Below are 23,786 nucleotides of genomic sequence, written 5' to 3' on the forward strand. Positions count from 1 at the left end.
AATTCTTTGATGGTTAGAATGCTGAGATCAGTCTACAGATTCAAGGGATTAGAGTTGTGTTTAACAAGTTTGTAATTTTTAGTGAAGAAGAAAATAGAAGTATTATTGTTTATTACCAAGGAGATATATATATATATATCTCCCACAGTCCAAAAACATGAGGTTGATTGAGGTGACTGTACAGTGCAGAAGGTGTGAATGTAAGTGTGTCTGATTGTCCGTCTCTCTGTATTTACCCGGTGATGGACTGGCGACCTGCCCTCAGTTGTTTGAAATGGTATATAGGGTGAGAGTGTCTTGCATTGCATTTATTGGTGGGCTGCACGGTGTTGTACTGTACGCATGACTTTTCTCTTGGTACTCTGATTTAATCCCAGTTTATAAACATTCATTTAAAAAAAATATATCAGCTGTGATTGGCTCCAGCCAACATGATGGGTTTGCATATGACTGTGTAAATTGTAAATGTGTTCAACATACCAACACTGACAGAATGAATGGAAACTTGTCTTCTGTGAGTCTGGTAATTTCATTTGTATGATAATACACAACAAACATAACAGGGATTCAATTCCATTAATCATTTGAAAAGATCTTATTGAAATGATTAAGCTGTATAACAAGGTTTATCAGAAGTCTGCTATATGTTTGGAAGGTACAGATTAAGTGGGTGTTTTCGAGAGGCTGATTAAGCCTTACTTACCATTTATGAGCCTAACTGCAGGTTTTTCGCTGCCTGTTGAATTATTGATGAAAAAAATCACTAGAGAGTCATGGCTGTGTGCGAAACACTTGAGAAAAGCCTATACGTCGAGAGCATTCACTCAGCGGCCATGATGTCACTCTCAGTATAATAGAGCAGCAGCTTGCTGAACACCATTTCCTGCTCTACACACACACGCACGCACGCACGCACGCACATACACGCACACACACACACACACACACAAAATCGCTCCAGGTGACAGGTGTGTCACAGCGGCGTGGCAGGAAGCCAGTGATCCCACCTGACAGACTGAATGACCGGTTAGTCAGCGCGCCAGCTGACTCACTGGTCGAGAGAACAAGAGCTCACTCGCCGTCATGCCGGCTGCATTTTTTGTAAACGTGGCTCTATTCTCAAAAGAAGAAAAGGGTGAGTGTGTCACTCTCGGTTTACACATGTGGAATTGCCTATACACACACACAATCACGTCGGCATCCAAGATGCAGATTAGACATGTTATGTTTATTACCCTCTGTGCCACAGACCAAACCGGTGCCGGGACCTCTATTCATTCGGCTGTCAGTAAAGACACAATAGGACAGTCACACTTTCTTTGACGCGCCACTCTGGAATGTTAATCACCACAGAAACCCATTATCTTCACATCCTCTCGTCCCCTCCCACCATTTGTCTTCTCTTCCTTTTAAAACCTGACAAACTCATTGCTCGTTACTAGAAAGTACCATTGTTTCATTGAGCGCACATGTAGAGAGAGAGACACAGACATGAGGCAGTGCAGATAAGGGGAGAGCAGCAGAGAGCGCAGGCCTGCCTGGCTGCTGACATAAATTGGGGATCATAAAAAGTGTCTTCTTGGAATTAATCTGCGAAGAATGAATAAAGTGGAGTACCTCGGGGAGAGGTGTGTGACTGTGTGTGTGTGTGGGGGGGGCTTCATAATGAAGACACAATAATGAAGAGGAACATGAAATACATGACTTTCAAATCCATTCAAAGCTCACACACACACACACACACACACACACACACACACACACACACACACACACACACACACACACACACACACACACACACACACACACACACACACACACACACACACACACACACACACACACACACACACACACACACACACACACACACACACACACACACACACACACACACACACACACACACAGCTGTACGCTCATTGCGTGTATCCGCGGTGTGTCTATGTTCGTGGCTCAGCTGTGACATACTCCTTGCCTCTCTTTTTGCTACAGTGCCTACAGGAAGTGCCACATACATCATGAATTTTATGCATAAGGCTGAATGTCAACACTGATGCATAATTTTTGCAGTAAAATGCTAAATGTCACCAAACACCAGGCTCTGTTTCGACTGACGGCGAGCCTTGTATCACCAGAGGAGGTGCTGGCAGCCAGCAGTCGCCACGCCAGCCGTCACACCAGAACTGAAAGGCTACAATTGTACTGTGCGCAGTTGTGGCAGCAGCAGCAGAGTAGGCGACAAGTGAGACAGGGGGACAGGGAGGGTAATGAAAACAGATTTGAAGGAGAAGAAAGTGAGAGGAGATGCCTTTTTCTTCCACTTATATATATATATTTCAACGCGGAAGTTGCTTGCTTAAAGAATGAAAGCCAGTGAATGGCTCATAAAATCATATAAAGGTCCAGAGTTTGAAACGTGTATTTACATAAACTAAATGTGATGTGGTTTTCATGTCTTACTTTATTCATATATGGATAACACTTCAACAAAACCCTCCATGTTTCTACAGGAGCCTAGAAATAAATGTACCCTTCAACGGGGGATTTCAGCTTTTGTTTGGGCAAAGTTTCATATTCGTATGAAAGCAGAAGTTCCATGGAAAGACATTGTGTCAGTTGCACTTTGGATGAATCGAGAACTAACTGGGAGAGTTTAAACTTGTGGTTATGTTTCCTGATCTGGAGCAAAGTTGACGCTCATTTCTTGGCATTTCCGAAATCAGATGTAGAAATCCGACTGAGCAGGGATTGTAGAAGAGAAGACTGACTGACGGGTTGAATGTTGCTATTGTAGAGTTATCACACTGCGCCTGTGTTCATCCTAGACAGGTATATTCAGCTGATGATGCATGCTACCGGTAATTATTCAGACAAAAAGATCATTGCTTTATTTACGTGTAAAAGACATCAAGGTCAAGGCTGATTTGTTTCAGGAACACTTCCCGCTTTATCCACAGTTGTAAGCCACACATGCTTTTGTCTCACATATTGTTATCCTTATTTGAAGGCTAGGCTTCCTAATACGTCATAAGACCAGAGAAAACCCCCCAAAAAACATTGTTCAAAGTCTTTACTCATTTAGGGACATCCTGTTTGAAGCCTCACGGTACTGAGGTACTGCTGATCAGCGGTTCGATGAGGAGTCCTGTTTAAACACCAGTTCTAATTGAACCAAATGTATTTTTGATCCATTCAGCACCGTCTTAGAGAACGGCAAGTTGTGCAAAAAGTACTGAAACACTGAACAGTTTGCTATGTGCGTTAAAAAGTTTAGAGGGTCACCTGTTGAGGTTAGAATGAATTTTAGGTTTATTCTGAAACTTCACCCAGAAGCCGACTTTCCTTAGATTTTTGTATGTAGTGTATTCTAACACAATCTAAAATCCATTTTTTGTCTCCGTTTGAAGGCCTTTGGTTAATTAGAATCTGAAGCAAGGACAAGAGTTTATTTTGAAAACAACACCTGCTTTTTAAATAGTCTTGGGTCACTTGTTTGGCACCAACAACAATCACACCAGAGTTCACCAAACCTTCTAAGTTTAAGGATTGCCACCACAGTTGTTTTGAAATGTGTTTAGTTCACTGGTTTGGATCAAAGCAGACAAAATAAGAGTGTTTTACTCTGGTTAGCTTCGTGCCAACACTTGCACTTCACCATTCTAATGTGTTGAACTTCATGAACCGCCCGACAAAGACTGCATGCTGAGTTGTTGTGGTGGTATAATGTTGAAACCCCTAAATGGAGTTAACTAATGGTTAAATCAGAAACATATTTTAAAATGAACACAATGTAAATGTTTGGGTTTTTTTAAATCTCAAAATATGTCATAAGGTACAGTTCAAAAACCATAATTCTATCTGGTATCAAAGTCACATGCTTCATATAAGTTAATGTTCTTTAGCCCATCTCAGATTTAAATAAATAATCCTTTAAATGTCTCTTGAAACACAAAGCCACGATGAACTGTATATTTTACAGTAACTTTTTTGGGATGTGTATTACGTATGTCCATCATCAACCCGAACCCTTGTAGTGTGTGACACATACATGTAGTTGATATACGCTAACATTACCCAGCTAAGATAAACAGCTACAAATAAACATGTAGTTTACTCCTAACTGCAAAGATCGAGAAAAGGGGGCGGGACTCAGGACACTCAAAGTGACTCCAGAATCAAGATATTGTTTGGAGACTCTTATTATTAGTAGTAGCAGTAGTGGTTTTTGCACCCATGAAAATGGAGGAATATTTTTTTTTTTTGTGTGTGTGTGTATTATCCCCTTCAAGCTTTTAATCAAATATAAGCAATGTGCATACAGTGTGATAAAATGATACAATAAAAGTGGAGCCGAGTGTTTCTGCCTCTTGGAGACCGCTGAATCTTCTCTCACATTTGCAATAAACTTCTCAGAGTTTGAGCAGCATTTGGCTGAACAGTATGAGTTTATAATAACTGACCCAGTGGTGGGACAACAAGGTTCAAGACATTAAGTATTAAAGACTCGCTCGGTCCAAAATATATTTTTTCTCTTACTTGTGTTGGTATCGAGCCAAGAAAATTGTTTTTTTTCTTGGCAATATTATGTTGTATCTGTCTCCAACATCTCCTGCCACAGATATTAACACAGAGGGTTTATCTACATGCCGAATCTAAATAAAAACATGCATCCATCTATTTGCTGTCACACCTGGTATTAATAAGCCTCCTAGTTATCACCACTCGGCACTCATTACAATCAAATTTCAGTATGCAAATTACTTCAGCATGGATGGTGTACTCGTCAACAAAATCTGGCACGTCCAAGGTCGGGGAACATTATTATCTTTTAATAAACTGTTGTGGGGAAAGACTTTTCAACTACAGCAGGAACAAGTGGTGCTGGGTGACCTCTCAGTTTGTTTAGTTGATTACGTGCGTTTACACCCGGCTGACAACCAATCAACATCTCCAGATGGGGGTCTGGCCAATTCCATTGCTTTCCTGATCATAATTCATTCTGCATTTATTTACATCTTGCACCGACATATGTTTCCCCACTCCAGTTAGCATATCCAGATTGTTAATGCTAGGTGTGAATGGGGTGTGGAAATTGAAATAAAAGACTCTCTGGCAATATATATTGTCAAAATCAGGTTGCTGGGGACAATCAACGGTCGTCACTCTTAACAGTTCTTACGGGGAGATTGTTCCTTTAACACAAAGTATTTGATGTGGATAATACATTTTTAATGGAGAGGAATTGTACTTAAAATTCCCTAAATATATACACATAGTTTCAGAGCTGTGCTTAGCCAGAAAGCAGAATAACTGATACTTGAACGTGATGAACTGGCACTTTCTAATATAGCATTCATTGTCCTGACATGCTTTATACTCATGACACCCACAGGGAAAAAGACACAGACAGGCAAAGTGAGGACACCAAGAAGAGAGGATACGGAAAGAATAAGTAGCCACTGATGCAAATATAAAGCTTAAACTCTCCCTCCAAGGCAGGAGACCACCAGCTGAGCTCCTCAAATGAAAAACGACACTATTAATATGTATGTGGTGAGCTGGCATCAAGTATTCTCAACAAAACATGCACTACAAGAGAGACCGGAGAAACAAAAAACACAAGGGTGAGAGTGCACACACACACACACACACACACACACACACACACACACACACACACACACACACACACACACACACACACACACACACACACACACACACACACACACACACACACACACACACACACACACACACACACACACACACACACACACACACACACACACACACACACACACACACACACACACACACACACACACACACACACACACACACACACACACGACTAAAACCAGGCAGCGAGAGTTATACAGAAATGTGATATTCTTGATTTTTAAAGTGCTTAGTCTGTGCTTATGACCTTTAAGGTTGAAGGCGTGAGTAATGAGGGGCAGAGCAAGTCAGCCAGGCCACTGAGTGAAGGACAGAGATGGAGGGATGGCTGAGCGATAGACAGAGGAAGAATGAAAGAAGAAATATGAAGGCACCGTCATCTCATTCCTCCTCCCTGCGGCTCCCCCAGCTGTTGTTCCCTCTCCCTCCCTTGATCACTTTTCATTGTCACTCATCCTTCCAATCACCCCCAACCACTCGCGCTGCTATTTCTCTCCGTTGCCCTCTCTTTCATCCCTCTCACTCGCTCTCCTCTTTTTTTCCCCCCTCTCTTTCTTCATCCACACAAATGACTCAGTGAAACAGGTCAAGTGTTACGAAATTTCCCCTGCAGCTCAACCTGCCTAATACAAGGCCTGGCTCATTGCACCAAGACGAGTAATACGCTGCCTACTCACATATATGGAGGGACACACTCACACACACTCGGCTACCACCAACACAATATGAATATAAGCTCTTAAAATGCCTATAAATTTGCATATATGTCCATTATCTACACGAGTGCCGACTCACCCCACTGCACATCAAATTCCTCCCGTAGCACTATTTAACATTTTTGTGGGCCATTATTACAGTCAAAGACGTCCGAAACTAACTTCCACAGCTTGTGATCAGACACGTCTTTCCGTCCGTGTGGAAAACATCACACTCACACTTTAAAACCAGAGGACATTTTCCATAAAGAGCATGCATCCACATCCTAGGAGAGATCAAACAGTTTGATGATCTTCGGAGAAAACCTCAAATCAAAACACTTTTCTTTCTTTCTTTTTTTTTTTTTTTTTTTTTTTTTTTTTAAAATCGCTAAAGCAAGGCGTTTTACCCTAGTGTACTGGAATTATGATGACAATCTGATGACACCACCAAGAAATAATTAGTAGATTAATCGGTATTAAAAACAACACAGTCAAAACCCTACGCACTAGCAATACTAGAGCAAAACCAGTAGAGAAGTAAGGCAAAAAGCACATTTAAGCACACTCTGCCACGTCCCTCTTTCTACCTCTCCCACCTATCCACACTAATGAATAGCAATTGGTAGACAGAAAACCCTAAAGCACTAGAGTAAAAGTGGTATTAAGAGGAGGACAGCAGGGTAAAAGGCCTTAAAATAGGATAAATGACCAGGAAAAACTAAAGTTAACACACACACACGCGCACACACTTGCCCTTTAACACAGCCAAACACACAACATGACAAACCGGGTGCCCAACAGTGGAGTGTGCAATTGTGTTTGCTCTGCAGGCAAGAGTGTTGTGATATAGAAATGCACAGCTCCATATATCAGGATGGCGGGGACCTATAGAGGATAAATGACCTGTGAGCGGCACCTGGACAGTGTGTGTAATACATAGATAAATAACTGGGAACTGGAAGCTGCATGATGACACACAGACTCCAGGAGAGAGCATGTAAACCAAAGCAGTAACACGAGATGAGAAACAGACCACAGGACTGAACCACAGCGCACGCTTGTTTAGAAGAGTTTTGTTCATCCGAGTCCAGTGGGGCCGACAGTCGTTTGGAGGAAACAACTTAAGAAAACTGAAATGTACTAGAACATAAATTAATCAAAAGTGTGTGCGCTGCATTCAAGTGCCCTGTGAGTGCTCTGTGCTGTGTATTTTTTGTCATTCATACCCCGTTGCTTTCTCAAGGAGTTCGAGCCATTACACGCGGCGAACGGAGCACAATTCTGCACGGATGTTTTCTTTCGCTGCAGGTTGGTCAAATCAATCTGCAATGAACCCGTTATTACTGTCAAGGTGGCAGAGATCGCATCCAGGTTTGCGAGAGTGATAATCGACCGTGTTTGTAAACATTTCACGTCGGAGCAGACTGCGATGCCAAAAGGCAAATCTGAATAACATTTAATTTCCTCCTCCAAGATAAGACCTTTTGTTCACTCAAGACTATTTTATTCCATCATTGCCCAAAGCCGACAGTTAAACGGACAAGGGATGTAGCGGCACGGATGTGCTTCTCATTGCAATGCTGAGCTATTTTCTAAACTCACACACACACTTTTTCTCTACCTCCCTCTCCAACATTCACCACTGGAGTGTACTTCAGCAGTGACTCAGAGCTGTTACTCATGATGCTTCTGCCGTGGGGTTGAGTGACAGGCAATGCGGTCAAAATCACAGAGGACCCTCAAGGGGAGGACGGGTTAACACGGGGCCAAAGACATACAGGAGACCCCCAGCAGGTGTTGTACCGTGGTCACAGACCACCACAGTGGTCCTGGGAGTAGTGCACACAAACATAATCATCACACGGAGACGATGGAAAAGGGCAGCGTCTGACAGCCGCGTGTCTCCAACGGTATTGGAGCAGCGAGATGTTACGCAGGCATTTTCTGTTTCTTGGAGCAATAATTAACAGGTTAAATCAATGATCCATTTTCCTTTGAAATGGTGCCCCTTGGTTCAATAGCCAGTGACTGGAGATGTGTTTAAAAACAGGAAAAAGGGAAATGGAACAATTAGAGAGGAATTTACACCCCCTGTATTGGTTAAAGACACACCGCCACCAACACACTCACACATGCATGGCCCTTTAACATACGCACAATGGTTTAACATTTAGTCTACAACAGACGATAAGGAGATGGAAGTGGCAGAGAAAAGGACAGGAGCAGGAGAAGTGATTACTGGAAAAGAGATGTAGAGATTAGATGACAGGCAGATGAATGAGGAAGCAGTCCATGGTTAGAAAAGAGGAGCTGACACATGCACAAGAGCACACGCGCACACATTCTCACCCCCACACACAAAATTTTGCGAAGTTCTGAGAATCCTGTCCTCACTATGGCTATTATTCAATGTCAAACAAAGAAAGCTGAGAAGACTTGAACCCTACAGGGGAAGTGGCCAGTGCAGATAACATCACTCTGAACTGCTGATGGAGACTCTCAGGCCGGTCCAGTCCACATTAACAAACTGCATGTAGCAGCCGACTTACAAAGCAAAAACATACTGTAAAAATAAAAATATACATACACAACATGGAGAGTGGGCAGTATTGCAGTTAAGGTGAGTGTGACCTGTAAACTTCTTATATGCTAATGATTGTTCTGCCAGAGTAGAAATCCACATAAATACAATGACTATAAAAGGACTGCATAGTTTATTCAGAACTGCTACCACACAGTGTATAGGTGTATAAGAGCGGAAGCCCCTCTATGTTTGATGATGTGGAGGGCTGGGGCAAGGGACAAGAGGAAATTAAAAGTAAGTATTTTAAAAGGGCAAAAAAAAGAAATTTTATTCAAAAGAATAATGAATGCAATGAAATGCAGACAAAATAAAAGGCAAGGAGGGATATACTGCTCCCTATGGTTTTTTGTCAAATGTATTTGGTGCAAATCGAATGATTCAAGCTTCATAACCATCGATCTAAACAAATCGAATATATGTCTTTTAAACTCTTAATAAAGGAAAGTTGTCACCTCGTACACACCGAGAATGAAACTCATGAGGTTAACTCCAAAGTCGCACTCACACCATTTGTTTCATGCCTCACACTAGATAATTTAGTTTGAATTGTTGAGTTCCTGTATTCAAAAAAACTAATTAGTTAATTATGAAACAAAAAAAAGTCGGACTGAAGTTGTATAAGTGTGAGTTAAATCAAATCATATTAATGTTACCATTTTTCTTTTATCCAACCAACAGAGTGGCATCAAAGACTTTACTCTCTCTCTGCTTGGACCAACCTGACAGAGACTACAGGTACTGAGACTTACTATCAGTTAAACTTTGAAAGTAAAATAAACTTACAACCTGTCAACAATGGTCTTTCATTGCACATTGGATCACAAAGTGAATTTAGACATTTGAACAAACGTCTCTACTTGGTGCGAGGTAACCTGCGTGCAGTGTGACTTTGAATAAAGTAGAGGTGGCAGCTCTGCATCACTCGGAGTGTAAGATACATTGGTTAGATGTATTTTGACCGGTTGGCTGGTGAAGGAGCTTTAAGTACTGTGGTGGTGGCAGCATTTGATTCCAAGCATGCTAAATGGGAATTAGCAGTAGAAGGTAATAGATTGACCAGGGTGGGGATATGTTCCCATCATCCCCTGCAAAACCAGCCTGAGGTATTAACATGGAAACACTGACTGTAGTCATTTCATTGCCGGTGGTAATCGTTCAATATACTTAATTATGATGGAGCAATAGGTTATGCCATCATTAAATTGTAATTCAGTATTAATAGGAAAAACATATACAGCATCATGAATATTACTTGTTCATCAGCACTGAGAAAATATTTATGACGAACTCCCACACAGAAAGAAAGAAAAAAAAAAAACTAAATTTGCATGCACACCGCACTGTCAGGCAGGCAAACATCTGCACAGCAGTTACATCCACAAATGAACACGCACGCGATCATCCACCATTTACTATGGATTTGAAAGTCTCAAGAAGACTATCTCCCTTCCTTAAGACCAAATATTTGAAGACCCGTTTCATTTTTATCACAATATTCATCTCCCATCCTGTATGTTTATGTCTGAGTGTATGCAGACGTGCATGTGCCAGTGCGTGCATGTACTTTGTAGGAGCTGCCTGTTGAGACGGTGAATTAAACAGCAAGTGCATTTGATCTGCAAAGCACTCGGGGGCAAATACACAAAAAATGAAACACACACACACACACACACACACGCTTGCATACAGCATCAAAATCATTTCCGTCACAGAATCTATTCTTAGGAGCAGCAACAAACCATTCTTTCCCTGATATAAATCTCTTTTATTCATACCCACGCAGCCACGCAAATACACACACACACACGTGCACATTTAGCTCAAAGCTACACTCCCTGGTGGTCATACTGCATTCACATAATGTTCTTTGTCTTTTTTTTTTCCCTCTAGAACACGATTTGTTCCAGGTAAGTCACAGCATGAAGACCTTCTGGGGCTTATTTCACTGCACATGCACAGATGCACACACGCCGCAGCTTTCATCTGGTGGTAGTGGGTGTTTGTGCAGGTGTGTCGGGGTCAGCGACGCTCTGAGGACGTCAAAGCTTCCTCGCCTCTCCCTTTCTCTCCCTCACATTTTCAGGCGTGTACACGCACAAGCATGCACAATCTGATCTGTGAGAAGCTAAAATCAGCACAGCTGCAACAACTCAGGCCGCATCGCCCTCCTCCCTTCACTCAGCCATCCCCACTCCATCTTTAATCAGAGTTCTCCTCCTTTTCTCTGTTCTGCTTTTTACCCTTTTGCTCCCTCCGTCCTCTCCAACTCCTCCTCGCCTCTCTTCCTGCTTTTGCGCAATCTTGTGTTACTCAATGTTGAATTTATATATTGGACAAATCCCTCTGTAGCTTTTGCCAAGAAACAAGACCCCAGACCTAACCCCTCCAGCCCCCACCCTCTCTGGTCTCCTTGCACCACCACAGACTCTTTGCCCTCCCTCTGTACTATCTCTCTCTCACTCCAATCCCCTCCCTGCCCTTCCCTGCCCTCCCAGCAGTCGGCCGTGCATGTTCTACCCCGAGGGACACTCATCCGCCCTACAATGCACTGCAACCACCCAGATACCTTCAGCCCTGTCAGCACGGGACAGGAAGAGTGAACGCCCATGGGCCTCCAGGGGGGAAACAGGAGCATTTACTTCCCCCCCCCAGTCTGTGTGCTTGTCTGCCCGTCTTTGTGCTCGTGTGTGTGTGCGTGCAGTAAGACACACATCTCGACAAAACTGAATAACCAGAAGCCACAAGATCGGATGTTATCGTTTGCAGCTTGAGGAACAGGAATGATACGATTTCCAATTTCCTGTGATTATTTACAAATGCAACTTCCTCTGTGCTCTGCTCTCACCTTACTCGGCACAATAACAATTTTCTTTTATGAAAAATACATTTGCCAGGTATTTTTGATGCATGTTTGCTGGCTTGTAAAAAAAATAAAAATAAAATAAACATTACTTCAGAGAGGTGACAGCTTAGGATATTTTTGCACAAATTGATATTAGAGAGAAAAGAAAATGCTTTTTTTGAACTGCATTTCATTACCATCTTAGGTATTATGGTAATGCATGTTTCTGGAGTAAACAGTGGATGAGTGGTTGTTGCCTGATGCAAAACAGTAGCAAAACTGAGAGGAGACAGAGGATTAGAACAAACATCATAATCCCAGTCCTCCGAAAAAAAAAAAAAAATAAACAACCACTGGCAATAAAACCTGTGCCATAAAAAAAAGAGGATCCAAAGTCAATTTAGCATTTGCAAAACCCCCACGGTCAAATAGATCAGTCTCTAATGCACCAACTTTTAAATTACCAACAGGTCCTGAATTGCCACAATGGACTCAGACGGTGTGAAATTAAGAAATCCATTCAAGAGATCGCTTTATAAAACAATGATTTAGAGTCCTATTCAATCAGGAAAAAGTGAGTCTAAAGCCTGAAAATATCAGCAGTGAAAGCAAAGCGTGGGTGTTGTCAAGAATTAGGACAACAGACAGGTAAGTATATACAGTACTGGGCAAAGTGTGAAAGGAAATGCAATAATTCCAACGTGCAACTATACAGCCTAGTACAGGAATCTCCATTGTACATGTCATTTCTTTAAGAACTATCTTCGTGAATGAATAAGAGTCCTGTTAGCTCCCCTCACATTGTGCAACCCTTGAAAAAAAATAAATCAGAGTTGAAACATACAGTACTATGCAAAAGCTATATCGAACAGTGACAATGTGTTGCAGTTAAATCAAGCTGAAAATACAGACTCTTTTCTAATGTGAAAACTCAAAAAGCTCAACAGGCGACACAGTTTGAACAGAGACTTGGACTAGAAGAGATGAACCCTTCCCAATACTTTTTAAGTTGGCAAAGTTTGAGTTATGACAAAAAAAAACCCAAAAAAACTTAGATGCAATATTTTCATGGTCAGTCCATTCATCCATTACAAAATGACAAATCATCACAAGTTAAACACACAAACAATCATACAATTTCTTAATTGTTGGTAATTTAGGGTGACCACCTAAAGATACACACATGTCTGTAGATTGTCAGACAAAGCCAGAGCACCTAGAAAAAAAAAGAAGTGATAAATACGAATGTCCGACGCTCTGGCCAGGAATCAAACAAGGATCGTTTCACTGTGACGCATGTGTACCACCCACAGCAGCTGAATACCAGCCACTATTCTTCATTGGACTGATTATTTCATCAATTCACTTGCTTCCTCAAAAGGTCAAAAGAGAAGCGAACACAATTACAAATCAGGCATTAGTGCCAAAATCTGAACATAAACCACCCTGTCAAATAAGACTAAGAAGCAACTTCTTCTCATACCGCTGCATGTTTGACTTGATAAATGGCTTGAAAGACAAACAGGTTCCCTCGGCGACACTGTGCACCATCGCAACTTTACAACAGGCGTATTCGACTCACTGTTTCATATAAGAGCATAAGGAAATTAATACGAATATTGATTTAAAAGTGTTATCACATTCACAGAAAGTAAACTAATCCCTCCACACATTCTTCACCAGAAGCTTGTTTTGTACGACTGGGTCTTTACTGGTGCCATCCGCATTTCTCACTGTTCTCAGGGGCTTCCCGCCTTCGGTTTAATCTTCAGCAAATAAAAAGCTGGTTTGGACCGAGTTCAGACGACTTGGCCAGGGAAAGACATTCCTCTGTTTGGACACAACAATTAATTAACTTCCTTCTATGAACTATGAGGGCTGCGGGCCGTAAGTCACAACTGTGTGCTGGAATACACAGCCTGAATATTAAGAAACATCGTTTAAAATAATTAGCTGGTCAAAGACACGGGGTTCGCAACAAATACTCCAGCAACTGTAACACAGCTGGGTATTTTATGAGCCTAAACAGGCCACGAGGAAAGTGATTCCATCAATGCTAATAAAAATATGCAGGGACCTACTTCCATAATTGAGGTCATAGGCAGACACTTGCTTTAATCTTTGTGAAGAGCCGGGTCACCACATCCATCACTCAGACATCCATGCAACAGGCCTGGCCATTCATCACTCACTCTGGGATTTATTAGTCAGGTCTGGATCCAGAGGGTGAGAGGTTAAATGCGGAAACGTTGTGTTCGCTGTTATCAGCAGAGAGAGACCAAAGTAGGTCTGTGTGCTAATCCACAACACACCGAGGCGATCAGATGTTTAATCAACACTGTGGCGGTAGCTGCCAGAGCTGGAAGTTAAATATAAAGCCATGCACAAACAGGCATGTGTCAAACATTACACACACACACACACACACACACACACACACACACACACACACACACACACACACACACACACACACACACACACACACACACACACACACACACACACACACACACACACACACACACACACACACACACACACACACACACACACACACACACACACACACACACGTGCCCACGCACACACACACACACACACACACACACAGTCTGATAATATTTGAGTTCATAAACAGTTCTACACACAAACATCCAGAGGAAATCTGATCCGTCTGAACCCTGCGAAGCACTCAGCGGGTGCCTAACCACATGGACAGACTTCTTTAGCACGCTGTATGACCGAAGAACACACTGCCATGCTCACTCTCTGCCTAATGCGCGCCCACATGCATGCACACAACTTGATATGAACAGGGCCACTACCAGCTAACCCAATCGCCCGAGGGAACCACACCATGTCTCATCACTGTAAGCTAATGTCGAACACAGTGGTAGCACACTGGCGGAGCTGCTGTCGCTTTGGCTTCAGATCCAGGTTATTTGCCCGAAGCCCAAATAGGCCAGGTTCCTGCGTTATGGGGTCATCGCTTTCACACGATGTGCGTACCTTGTCCCTTTGACAAAGGCTGACAAAAAAAACCGCCAGTGTCACACTGGCTTTTATTACTCACTGCAGTTTAAAAGGCATGCTGCTGCGCTCGACTCTTTTACATTCAGATACAAAAACCAAAGGAGGCAGAGTGTGTCTGTGTGCCTCTGTGTGTAACTACTCCATCTCGCCAGCCTCGAATCCAAAGCAATTAGAGGGGCCAGATGGTGGGCTGGACCCACAGTAAATAGCTGTGCATTGACAGAAGAAGCCTGCAACAAAAATTAACTGTGACAAGGAGCCAGGATGACACACAGATACACGACAGCATCAAAGCGCCGGGCGAACATGGAGGACATGCTGCTATAACCGCCATAAACCAACTGTCACCATCATGGAGATGTTAAGAGCAGAACTTTATTGTGTCGTTTGGAAGGAGGGCACAGAGGGCTTTTTTGTATGTAAAACGAATAAGGCAGGTGTACATGCATGCATGAGCACTCACAAGCCAGTAAGTTTGGAAACCCACTCATACACGCAGACAACCATCCACTTGCCCGTCTGTTAAAATTTGACCAAACCAGTTTGGTTTAGTCAGAGTTCAAACAATGCAGCCTTTGAGAGGCACTCCATTCACAGAGTTTCAGCTTGGCCTGCACATTCCCCAACTGAAAACACAAACTGCCTCCCTCCAGGAAAACCACTGAGGCTTCGGCACCACATTCCTCATTGCTCTTCTCTCTCCGTTTGTACAGTTTTGTTGTTGTTGTTTTTTAATAGGAAAGATGTTGGGGTCATGCAGGATGTAATAATATTCATGCATATTTGCATGAAAAACCCAAAAACTTTTGTATTATCACTTTTCGTTATCCACACACTCGGGTGAAGACCAAAAAGAAAAATGTTCCTGTAAAACTACAGCATCTCTTATATACCTGTTACCAAGGTAGCATGTTTACTTCAGCCAACCAGCACACGTATGCAACACAGAGAGACAATGATGAGGTGGAGCTCGAGTACAAGACAAAATGGCTTCTCCTATTCTTGTGCTCAGTTTCCCATAAAGCTGTTATCACACCTCTGTTGACACACACACACACACACGGATTTATCAAAACCCAAACGAGACAAACAGCCAGACCAGGAAATGAGAGTGGGGGGGGGGCGCGCACACGCACACAGAAAGCGTGTTTCGAGTTGGAAGCGTTGGTGACAAGAGACAGAGAGGCCACTTCATATCCTGATCAATTAATCTATAAATCTAATCAGTGAGAATCAATGACCGGCGCTTCTATACAATCTGGCTCCTCAGTCATCCAGCTCTCCTCAAGTGTTAAAGCGACAGAGGGAAGGAAAGGGAGAAACACACGGCAACACCAGAACATTTCAAAAATCAAGAAATCTTTAATAGCAACCAAATACGAAAAAATATAGAAAGACATGACAAAATGGTGACAACAATTCTGATTCAATTTTTTTCTTTTACCAAAAACAACAAAAAAAAGAAAATCAAAAAAATAGATTAAAGAAAAAAAAAAAAAAAAAACTTTTACACAGAGCAGTCAATAATAAAAAGCACATTTTGGAATAAAACGGCTTTGTCATGTGTGTATATAGTTCATTTCTATAGAAGAAGCACATTTTGCCAGTTTTGGCAGCAATCACAGCGCAGCAGTCGAGAATAAAGCACTCAGAAAACATAAATTATAAAGCACTGCAAAATAACAGAAAAGAGGAGAAACTGTAATAGCAGAAAATAAATCCTTCATGCTTGCTGTCACTGAGTAATACACAAACGTGACACCATAAATTAGTAATTCTTTTTCTCTGCTACATATTTATATATTTATACTATGTACACAGGGGAGGGTTTCTCTCTTTTTTTCTTTATGCGAGTGAGATGGGAGATGTTAAGGCTTTGATTACTCATCGGATGTCTGAAGCCAAAGAAATAAACAGTCCGCGGCTCTCCGAAAAAGAAAAATACAGAATATTTAACCTTGTGCTGGACCCAAAGCCGAGATGGCAGGTTTCTGTGAAAGCATTTTGTCTGACAAGCTGGACTTGGGTGCTGAGGCGTGTGGCAGTGCTGCGCACGTGTGTGTGTCTGTGGAGGCGGTTGTGGCAGCAGAGGTGGCTGAATTAGGAGAAGTCAAAACAAGATTTTGGAGAAGAGTAGGAAGTTGTGACTCCTCTAAAAGCGTTCAAGACATCTGCGGAGGGGGAGGAGGTCAGCACGGTGGCGTTTGTAGGAAAGCTACATTTTCCCCCACAGAGAACAAAAGCGGAATGGACAAACGGTTTCCTACAGGGCCCGCTGTGCTGACACCAGGTGAAGGGTGTGAGTCCCTGAAAATGTGGTTGTCTCTCTTATACATGGTCACTGACTTGGGAAAATGCCTGCACTATTTGCAGGGGGGGGGGGATTGAAAGCAGTGGAGCAGGGGGTACACTTCATGCTCTTTCCACACTAACAGGACACAGTAGAAGCCCTGACAGAGCCACTGAGCAAGAAGAGGAGAGAGAAGAAGCAATTCTTTTTTTGTGTGTGTGGCTGTGTATGTGCGTGTGTACTTTTGTGTGCAGCTATGCCAGCACATTTGTGTGGGCTTATGTCAGGAGACGGCAGAGTTGTCAGGTGTGAGGCGTCTTCTGCACAGTTTGGCTGTGGGAGGGAGCATAATGAGAGAGTGACTGAAGGGTGTTTGTGTGTGGGCGAATGTATCTCTGCTTTCTGCACGCGCATGTACTGTATATATACAGTACGTGCAGGCAAGCGTGCTTTCAAAATGCACACCAACATCTTCAGCTTTGACATTATAGCTTGGTGACCAAGGGGTGACTGCTGAGGTTACAGCCCCACTGGGCACAGCGATGTCGGAAACCCTGCACACACACACATATACGCAGATGCAGAGCAGATTTGTGTGGTTATGGTCTTGCTGATAAATTATAAATAGTGAGTGTATTGTCGCAGTGTGCGGGGTGTCTGCGAGGGAGAAGGAGATACCAATAGTCCACAATGAAATATGTGCTTATCAGATGAATATGTGAGCAAGCTAAAAAATAAAACATTAAAGTTAAAAATTAAGCCTATATAATTTCTCCCACGTCAAACTGATTCTTCGGCTTTCGGTAAATTAAGCTCGGCTTGTTTAGTATGTCATAACACCTAAAGTACCAAGGTACTCATAAGGTTAAAAATTACATTCTGAAAGCCCTCAAAGACATTAAACTTTAGCCAACCCAGAATGCCTTTCTCTGTACTTCCACAACACTGGCTCCATCAATCTGATATTTACATTTTCATAAATATCCACATTTTCACAAGAAAAATAAAGATGCTTACATATATAGTACACAGATACCGCACCAAAATGTACATACAACAGTTTAGTCCCTTATCAGTTTTTTTTTTCACCCCAGTACTATGCTCCATTTTCTCTGCCTTGCAGTGAAGCACACACACAAGTGCAAAAATAAGTAATACATTTTTTATATTGAGTGGTTGTGACAAATCAGCTGTGTTCAGTAAATTTACTGTACCCCAGGTTGACAGGAGTTGCATTTATGTATAAGCTAAGGCCATTAGACGATAATCCTATTGAACACACTGGCTTACAATATGCCAGGCGGTGCTCAAATGCTAAACACCGTCTATTTTTTTTTTTGTGTGGTCTACCTCCTGCGTCTCTCTCCTGTTCTCTCTTCGCCTCTCTGAAGGTTAACAGCCATCACAGAAGCCGTTTTGCCCTCCACAGATACTCTAACTGTATGCAAGTGTTTCTCTCACGTCTGTGGTTCAAGGTTAAAAACAGCCGAGAAAAGAAACAGGCAAGCACAGTCATCTCTGCCCTTGACACTGGATCACGCTTTGCTTGACCTCATGACCTGCGGCGAAAGCCAACCCAGATCTCAGGTGGCCCTTAAGAGAGGTCAGTACAGTCATCCAGACTGTGCTCACCGGATTCCCGGTGGGTCAAAGGGGAGCTGATTAGAAGGCCAGGAAAATCATGATTAGAGGAGCTTCCATTGGGGCTGCGCTCAGCGATTGTCCATCACAGTCACCCAGTGGCTACACAGAGACAGTGACGCATCCTAATGTATACACAGAGCCTCCAAGACAGCAGCATACAGTAGCCATGGAGCAATATTTGCCTGAGCGGGCCTCCGGTGGCTCGTTAAAAGGATAAATTAACAGTCAGGAGACAATCATCTCTGAACCTGCATCATAAAACCGCCATTTCACTGCATGTTGCCTGTTAGTCAATATGACTCCCATAGCTTCGCTGTACCTTTTATGTCTCCCGATCAATTCACTGCATTTAACCACATCCACTAATAAGAAGAAATATTAGATGTTCTCATTGAAGATCTGTCTCATCTAAAGCCGTCGTACTTTGAAAGTGGGGCTTCTGTTACATTCGGCCATTTACAACAGCATGGGAGGAGGCGGCGGGTGTCGGTGCAGTGGAGTGAGCATGGCCACTCCAGGTGGATTAGACAGTCCTGGCATGTCAGAGCAGGCCAGTCTGGAGGAGAGTAAGTGGGCCGTTTGACACATCAGGAGCAGTAAAATACTCCCCTGCTCTTGGTAGCCCTGACCTCGACGCTGGCCTGGATAAATCATAAACACTGGAGAGAGGGATGAATAGAGGAAGAGAGGTTGAGACAGAGGGGCAATAGAGAGATAGAGATTGGGGTGGGGAGGGGTGGGGGGGGGGGGGGGGGGGTCGCCACGTCATAAACGATAAGTGGTGGCAATCTGTTGGTCCCGGCTAAGCGAGCGACTTCACGGCTCATTAACAATCAAGCTCCTCTTGTCACGAGCATTCTGAAGAGGCAAGGATGAGGAAGAAGAGAAAAGAAGAGACGTACTGCTCTCCTGTCTTTCTCCCTCCTGCACCCCCCTCTCCATCCCTTGACCCTGTCAGATCGGCTGCACCTCATTCCCCCATCTCTTGTTTACTGCGTCTTACCTCCAGGCACTGTTCAGAAGTTTGCATGTGAATACCTTGTTAAGAACTTGGTTCCAGCACTCGGCAAACTTTCTTTGTTTAATTCGGCTGTGTTTGTATTTGTGCAGCACATAACGACCTCTCGCTCTCTCAATTTTGCTCACCTCAAGTCTACCCACAGTTTGCAGAGACGTTCTTTTAAAGTTTGAGAGTAAAGTTGACAGAGTGGAAAGAAGAACTCACCAGTGGACATGAGCAAATACATCATCTGCCAGTCTCCACATCACCTGACGGTTATGTCTGTAAATCATTTCCTCTGGACACATCAATATTACCCACTAGATGTCACAGCACTACACATTAGCAAAACAAAAGGTTTCCCAGAAGACAGCAGAGAATTGCAGGCAACTGTTTGACAACCTCTTCCACTTCTACTGTTTCAGAGAAGATAAGAGTGAATATGCAAGTGAGCGGCCTCCTCAATAGCCAAGCTTGGATCATGATTCCATTATTTTACTCCCACACTATATAATTTCTCTTTTAGTCTGTCTGTCAAGAGTCAAGGTCCCAGTGAAAGTGAGAGTGTGTGCAGAAGCGGTGGGAGGCAGGTTGTTCTTTTCTGTTCATTTTCAGTTCGTAGGGACCAGATAATGGGAGCACTCCTTTAACAAAACCCCACCAGAAAGCCGCCCTTTCATTCAGTCCGATCTGGGGCTGCACTGTGATTAATAATAGGCTAGATTTAAAATCAATTTCAAAAAATAAAAGTGGTATTGTTGTATTATTCTCTTTTCTCTAACAGACAGGGACACCACCCCAGAGCCAGAATATCCTCAGGAGGAATTTTCCATCGACCCCTCATTTTTCTCCTCCTCCTCCTCCTCCTCCTCCTCCTCCTCCTCCTCGTCCTCCTCCACTGCCTCCGCTTCGTCCTCCTCTGCGTCTATACGTAAACTGCAGTCCGTGAGATGACAGAGCCATCCTTCTGGGACTCCATGTCATCATCCATATAATCCCCAATGATATCACTCTGGTCATGTGGCGGGCGAAGCTGAAGGATTGGACCTCCTCCACCGAAGTGGTCATACCTCTCCTCCTCCTCCAGCTCATCAAACTTCCTCCTCTCTGCGTCATCTAATTCATTGCTTAGCAGGATATCTTGAGCGGTGGGTGTAGTGGCGACCACTTCGGGCCGGCCCCCCACAGTGAGCGGCTGATGGTGGTTGTTTTTCTCTCCGAGGCTTGGGTGGGATGAGCTCTCGTTGTAAACATAGATGGGGCCGTTGTTGTTCCCTGCGCCGATGACGCCGCTTCCCGCGCCTCCACCCGTGCCGTTCTTGCTGGCCTTCTTTCCACCTCCAAATATGCGCGTCTTCATGTCGCTGCCGCCATTGGCGCGGTAACCCTGCTGTTGCCTGCGGCTACGGGTGACAAGCACTGCGATGAGAGCGGCGACCAAGAGAAGGGCCAGCAGGGAGCCAATCACAGCTCCCGCCACCTTGCCAGCATTGGATGGGTTCTGTGGGGGCTCTGTAGGAGGGAGGAGAGGCAGGGAGAAAAAGGAAGAAAACGATTGAGAAAAGGGGGGAGCACAATTGAGAGGGAGACAGAAAATAGATAAGAGCATAAAAAAGCAGGGAAAGAGAGAGAAAGGGAAAACAGAAATAAAGTCGGGGTTGGATGATGTCAGCGCTGCTGGTCTGAATTGTATTCAGTCAAGTGAGGAGGAGTGCTGAGGTGTCAGTACAGTCAAGTGTGTGTCTGTTTGTGTGTGCTGAGCTTCCTGGCTTAGTGACATTTCCTCCTCTCCCTCAGAGCTGCTCCCATTCCCATTCCCACAGACGCGTCACAACAACGTCTCCCATGCCCCGGTTCTCCCTCTGTTGCCCTCCAATTGCCAGGATCTGTCCAAGTTGTGCCGCAAATCACAAGGTGAGGCAAGGGGATGAAAACGTGCAAACCACACACACACTTTCTGACCGGAGCAGGGAATGGCATGTGCGTGCAGGGCAGAACAGGTGGAGGCCATGCAGAGGAGTTGAATAACGATGAATGGAGGGAGGGAATTAGAGGAGGAGGAGGAGGAGGAGGAGGAGGTGGCAGATTGAGTGAGTGACAAAGTGGCACAGCAAAGTGACAAGTCTTCCTGGAAGCCATGAGCAAGGAGCAGGAGGACAAACTGGCACCCTTCTCCACTTTCTGCAAACCACAGGCACTGTTTGAATGCACATCGCTGCTATATGTGAATCCATTTTCACATTGTTAAGAACAATGGTCTTGCTGCTCATGCATACACATGAAAGGAAACAATTAAGGTTAATTTTAAATTAGACAAAGGCATTGTTAGAGAGCAAACTGACAAAGAAATGGTTCAAGTAAAACTGGGGCTTTTCTTTTGAATACACAGAATTTACTGTTGGCGTGTCTGTGTGCATTTAAAAACTCCAGGGGAGAATGGAGGTGTCTAAATCAGGGTTGTGAAGAGTTCCCATATGACTTGACAGTTATATCGCACTTTTTTCAGAACTCACACTTCCCGCTCCCATGACATCTTTCTCCAGTGATATTACTGCTGTATTTTAAAGCAAGTGCCTAAAGTTCAAGCCATAAAGGCACTTCTACAGGCAAGAAGAATGCTAGTTAACACTGTCGAGAATGCTTATATGGATGATGGCAATAACATTCCTAAAGCTTAGGACCAACAACAAAACATTTCTAACCTTTTTGAGAAAAAAAAAAAAAAAAGGTAAACTGCATTTTCTTCCCATTTTTCAAGATGATCCCTTAAAATGTATCAATTTTGTTTGGAGCGGTACAGAAATGTGCCCAACTATGATTTAAATCAACAAAACCATGATCAAAAATCACATCAAATATGTATGAACCAGACGAAGACGCCAGTACTTAATGCCAGCTTTTAGCTTTTGGTGTCCTACACACCCAGCCTAGTTCAGATACTGAATAAAGGCACAAGAAACACAAGCAGAGTGTTGCTGCTTTGTACAAGCTTTTCAGGGTCATGAGCTCAGGGCTCTAAGTGCTTTTGGGGACGCCGACAACTCCTGGCAAACAGAACCTGTGACTGTTTTTCCCCTGTGGTCATCATCTGTAACTCAGTAGGCAGAAAGTAACATTGCTGGACTTAATGCTGTTTAAACTCACTGCACAGCGGAGCACTTTGAATAAAAAAATCTCCCACAAAATGTGAAACTTAGAAAGGAAAAAAAAAACAATGAAGACAACACAGCGAGTGCAATAACTTAAACGGGGAGGATAAGCACATCAGAGGAACAGCTTAGACTTTATTCCACAAGCTGTTACTTGAACAACATGCTCTCTTCAAAGCTTTAAACTGTAAGCCTACTTTTAGTAGTGAGGACATGGATGACTCAAATAATAAATCAAATTTCATGTTACTCTTTCGACAAAGCTCATTGTTGTAGAAACATTGTGTTATGGAATAAAGTAGGTTTATTATCCGTCACTCAACAGCACCGCAGCTCCCCGCAGGTTTGAGTGCATGAGCTACCGAAGAAAAAACACATTTGTGGAGAGTAAATAAATTTTTAATTTGAGTCCCCAGTTAAAAGTGATCAAGAACCCTTAGCTAAGCTGAACATCCTCTCTGCTGCTCTGGCTTTCCTTTCCACTTGGTGCACTTTCAGCAGCTGCTGCAGAGGATTAACCAGTAGACACTGCTGTTGAAATCCCTGCCTAAATTTGAAAGCAGCAAATCAGACCAATTCTTATTGTCACTCCCATTTGAAATCCAACAGAAGCCAACCTCTCTTGTTAAGTATACAGAGAGCTGACAGAATTACCCGTGTAACACTGATTCTTGTCAAAAGACAAAAATGGTAGTCCTCTGCTGTCTACACCTGTGCTCCTATCATTTCTTGCTCCACTTCTCCACTCCATCTTTTTCTCCTCTTTGCCTGCCACCACTTCACCACCTGTCCCCTGCATACACTCTTTCCATCTCCTCTAAATCCATTTCCTTTGTCATCTCCCCAATTTACGTT

The 23,786-nt window shown here is 43.3% G+C and overlaps 1 protein-coding gene across 2 annotated transcripts in view; it reads right to left on the minus strand.

The window, feature by feature from the left end:
- The window catches only part of LOC308114105 (poliovirus receptor homolog), a gene marked incomplete at its 3' end in the record, with an annotated part of 88,727 nt that overhangs the window by 22,054 nt on the left and 42,887 nt on the right, over positions 1 to 23,786 (minus strand). The window contains exon 7 of one of the 2 annotated variants that reach the window (XM_080470756.1): positions 20,708 to 21,294. The exons of the other annotated variant lie outside the window; for it this stretch is intronic. Within the exon in view, the coding sequence (XP_080326882.1) occupies positions 20,708 to 21,294 (587 nt within the window). Of the gene's footprint in view, positions 1 to 20,707; positions 21,295 to 23,786 lie in introns of those variants that run through there. 2 annotated transcript variants of the gene reach the window in all.

This window comes from Lipophrys pholis (genome assembly GCF_963383615.2).
Source record: "Lipophrys pholis genome assembly, chromosome: 9".
NCBI lineage: Eukaryota > Metazoa > Chordata > Actinopteri > Blenniiformes > Blenniidae > Lipophrys > Lipophrys pholis.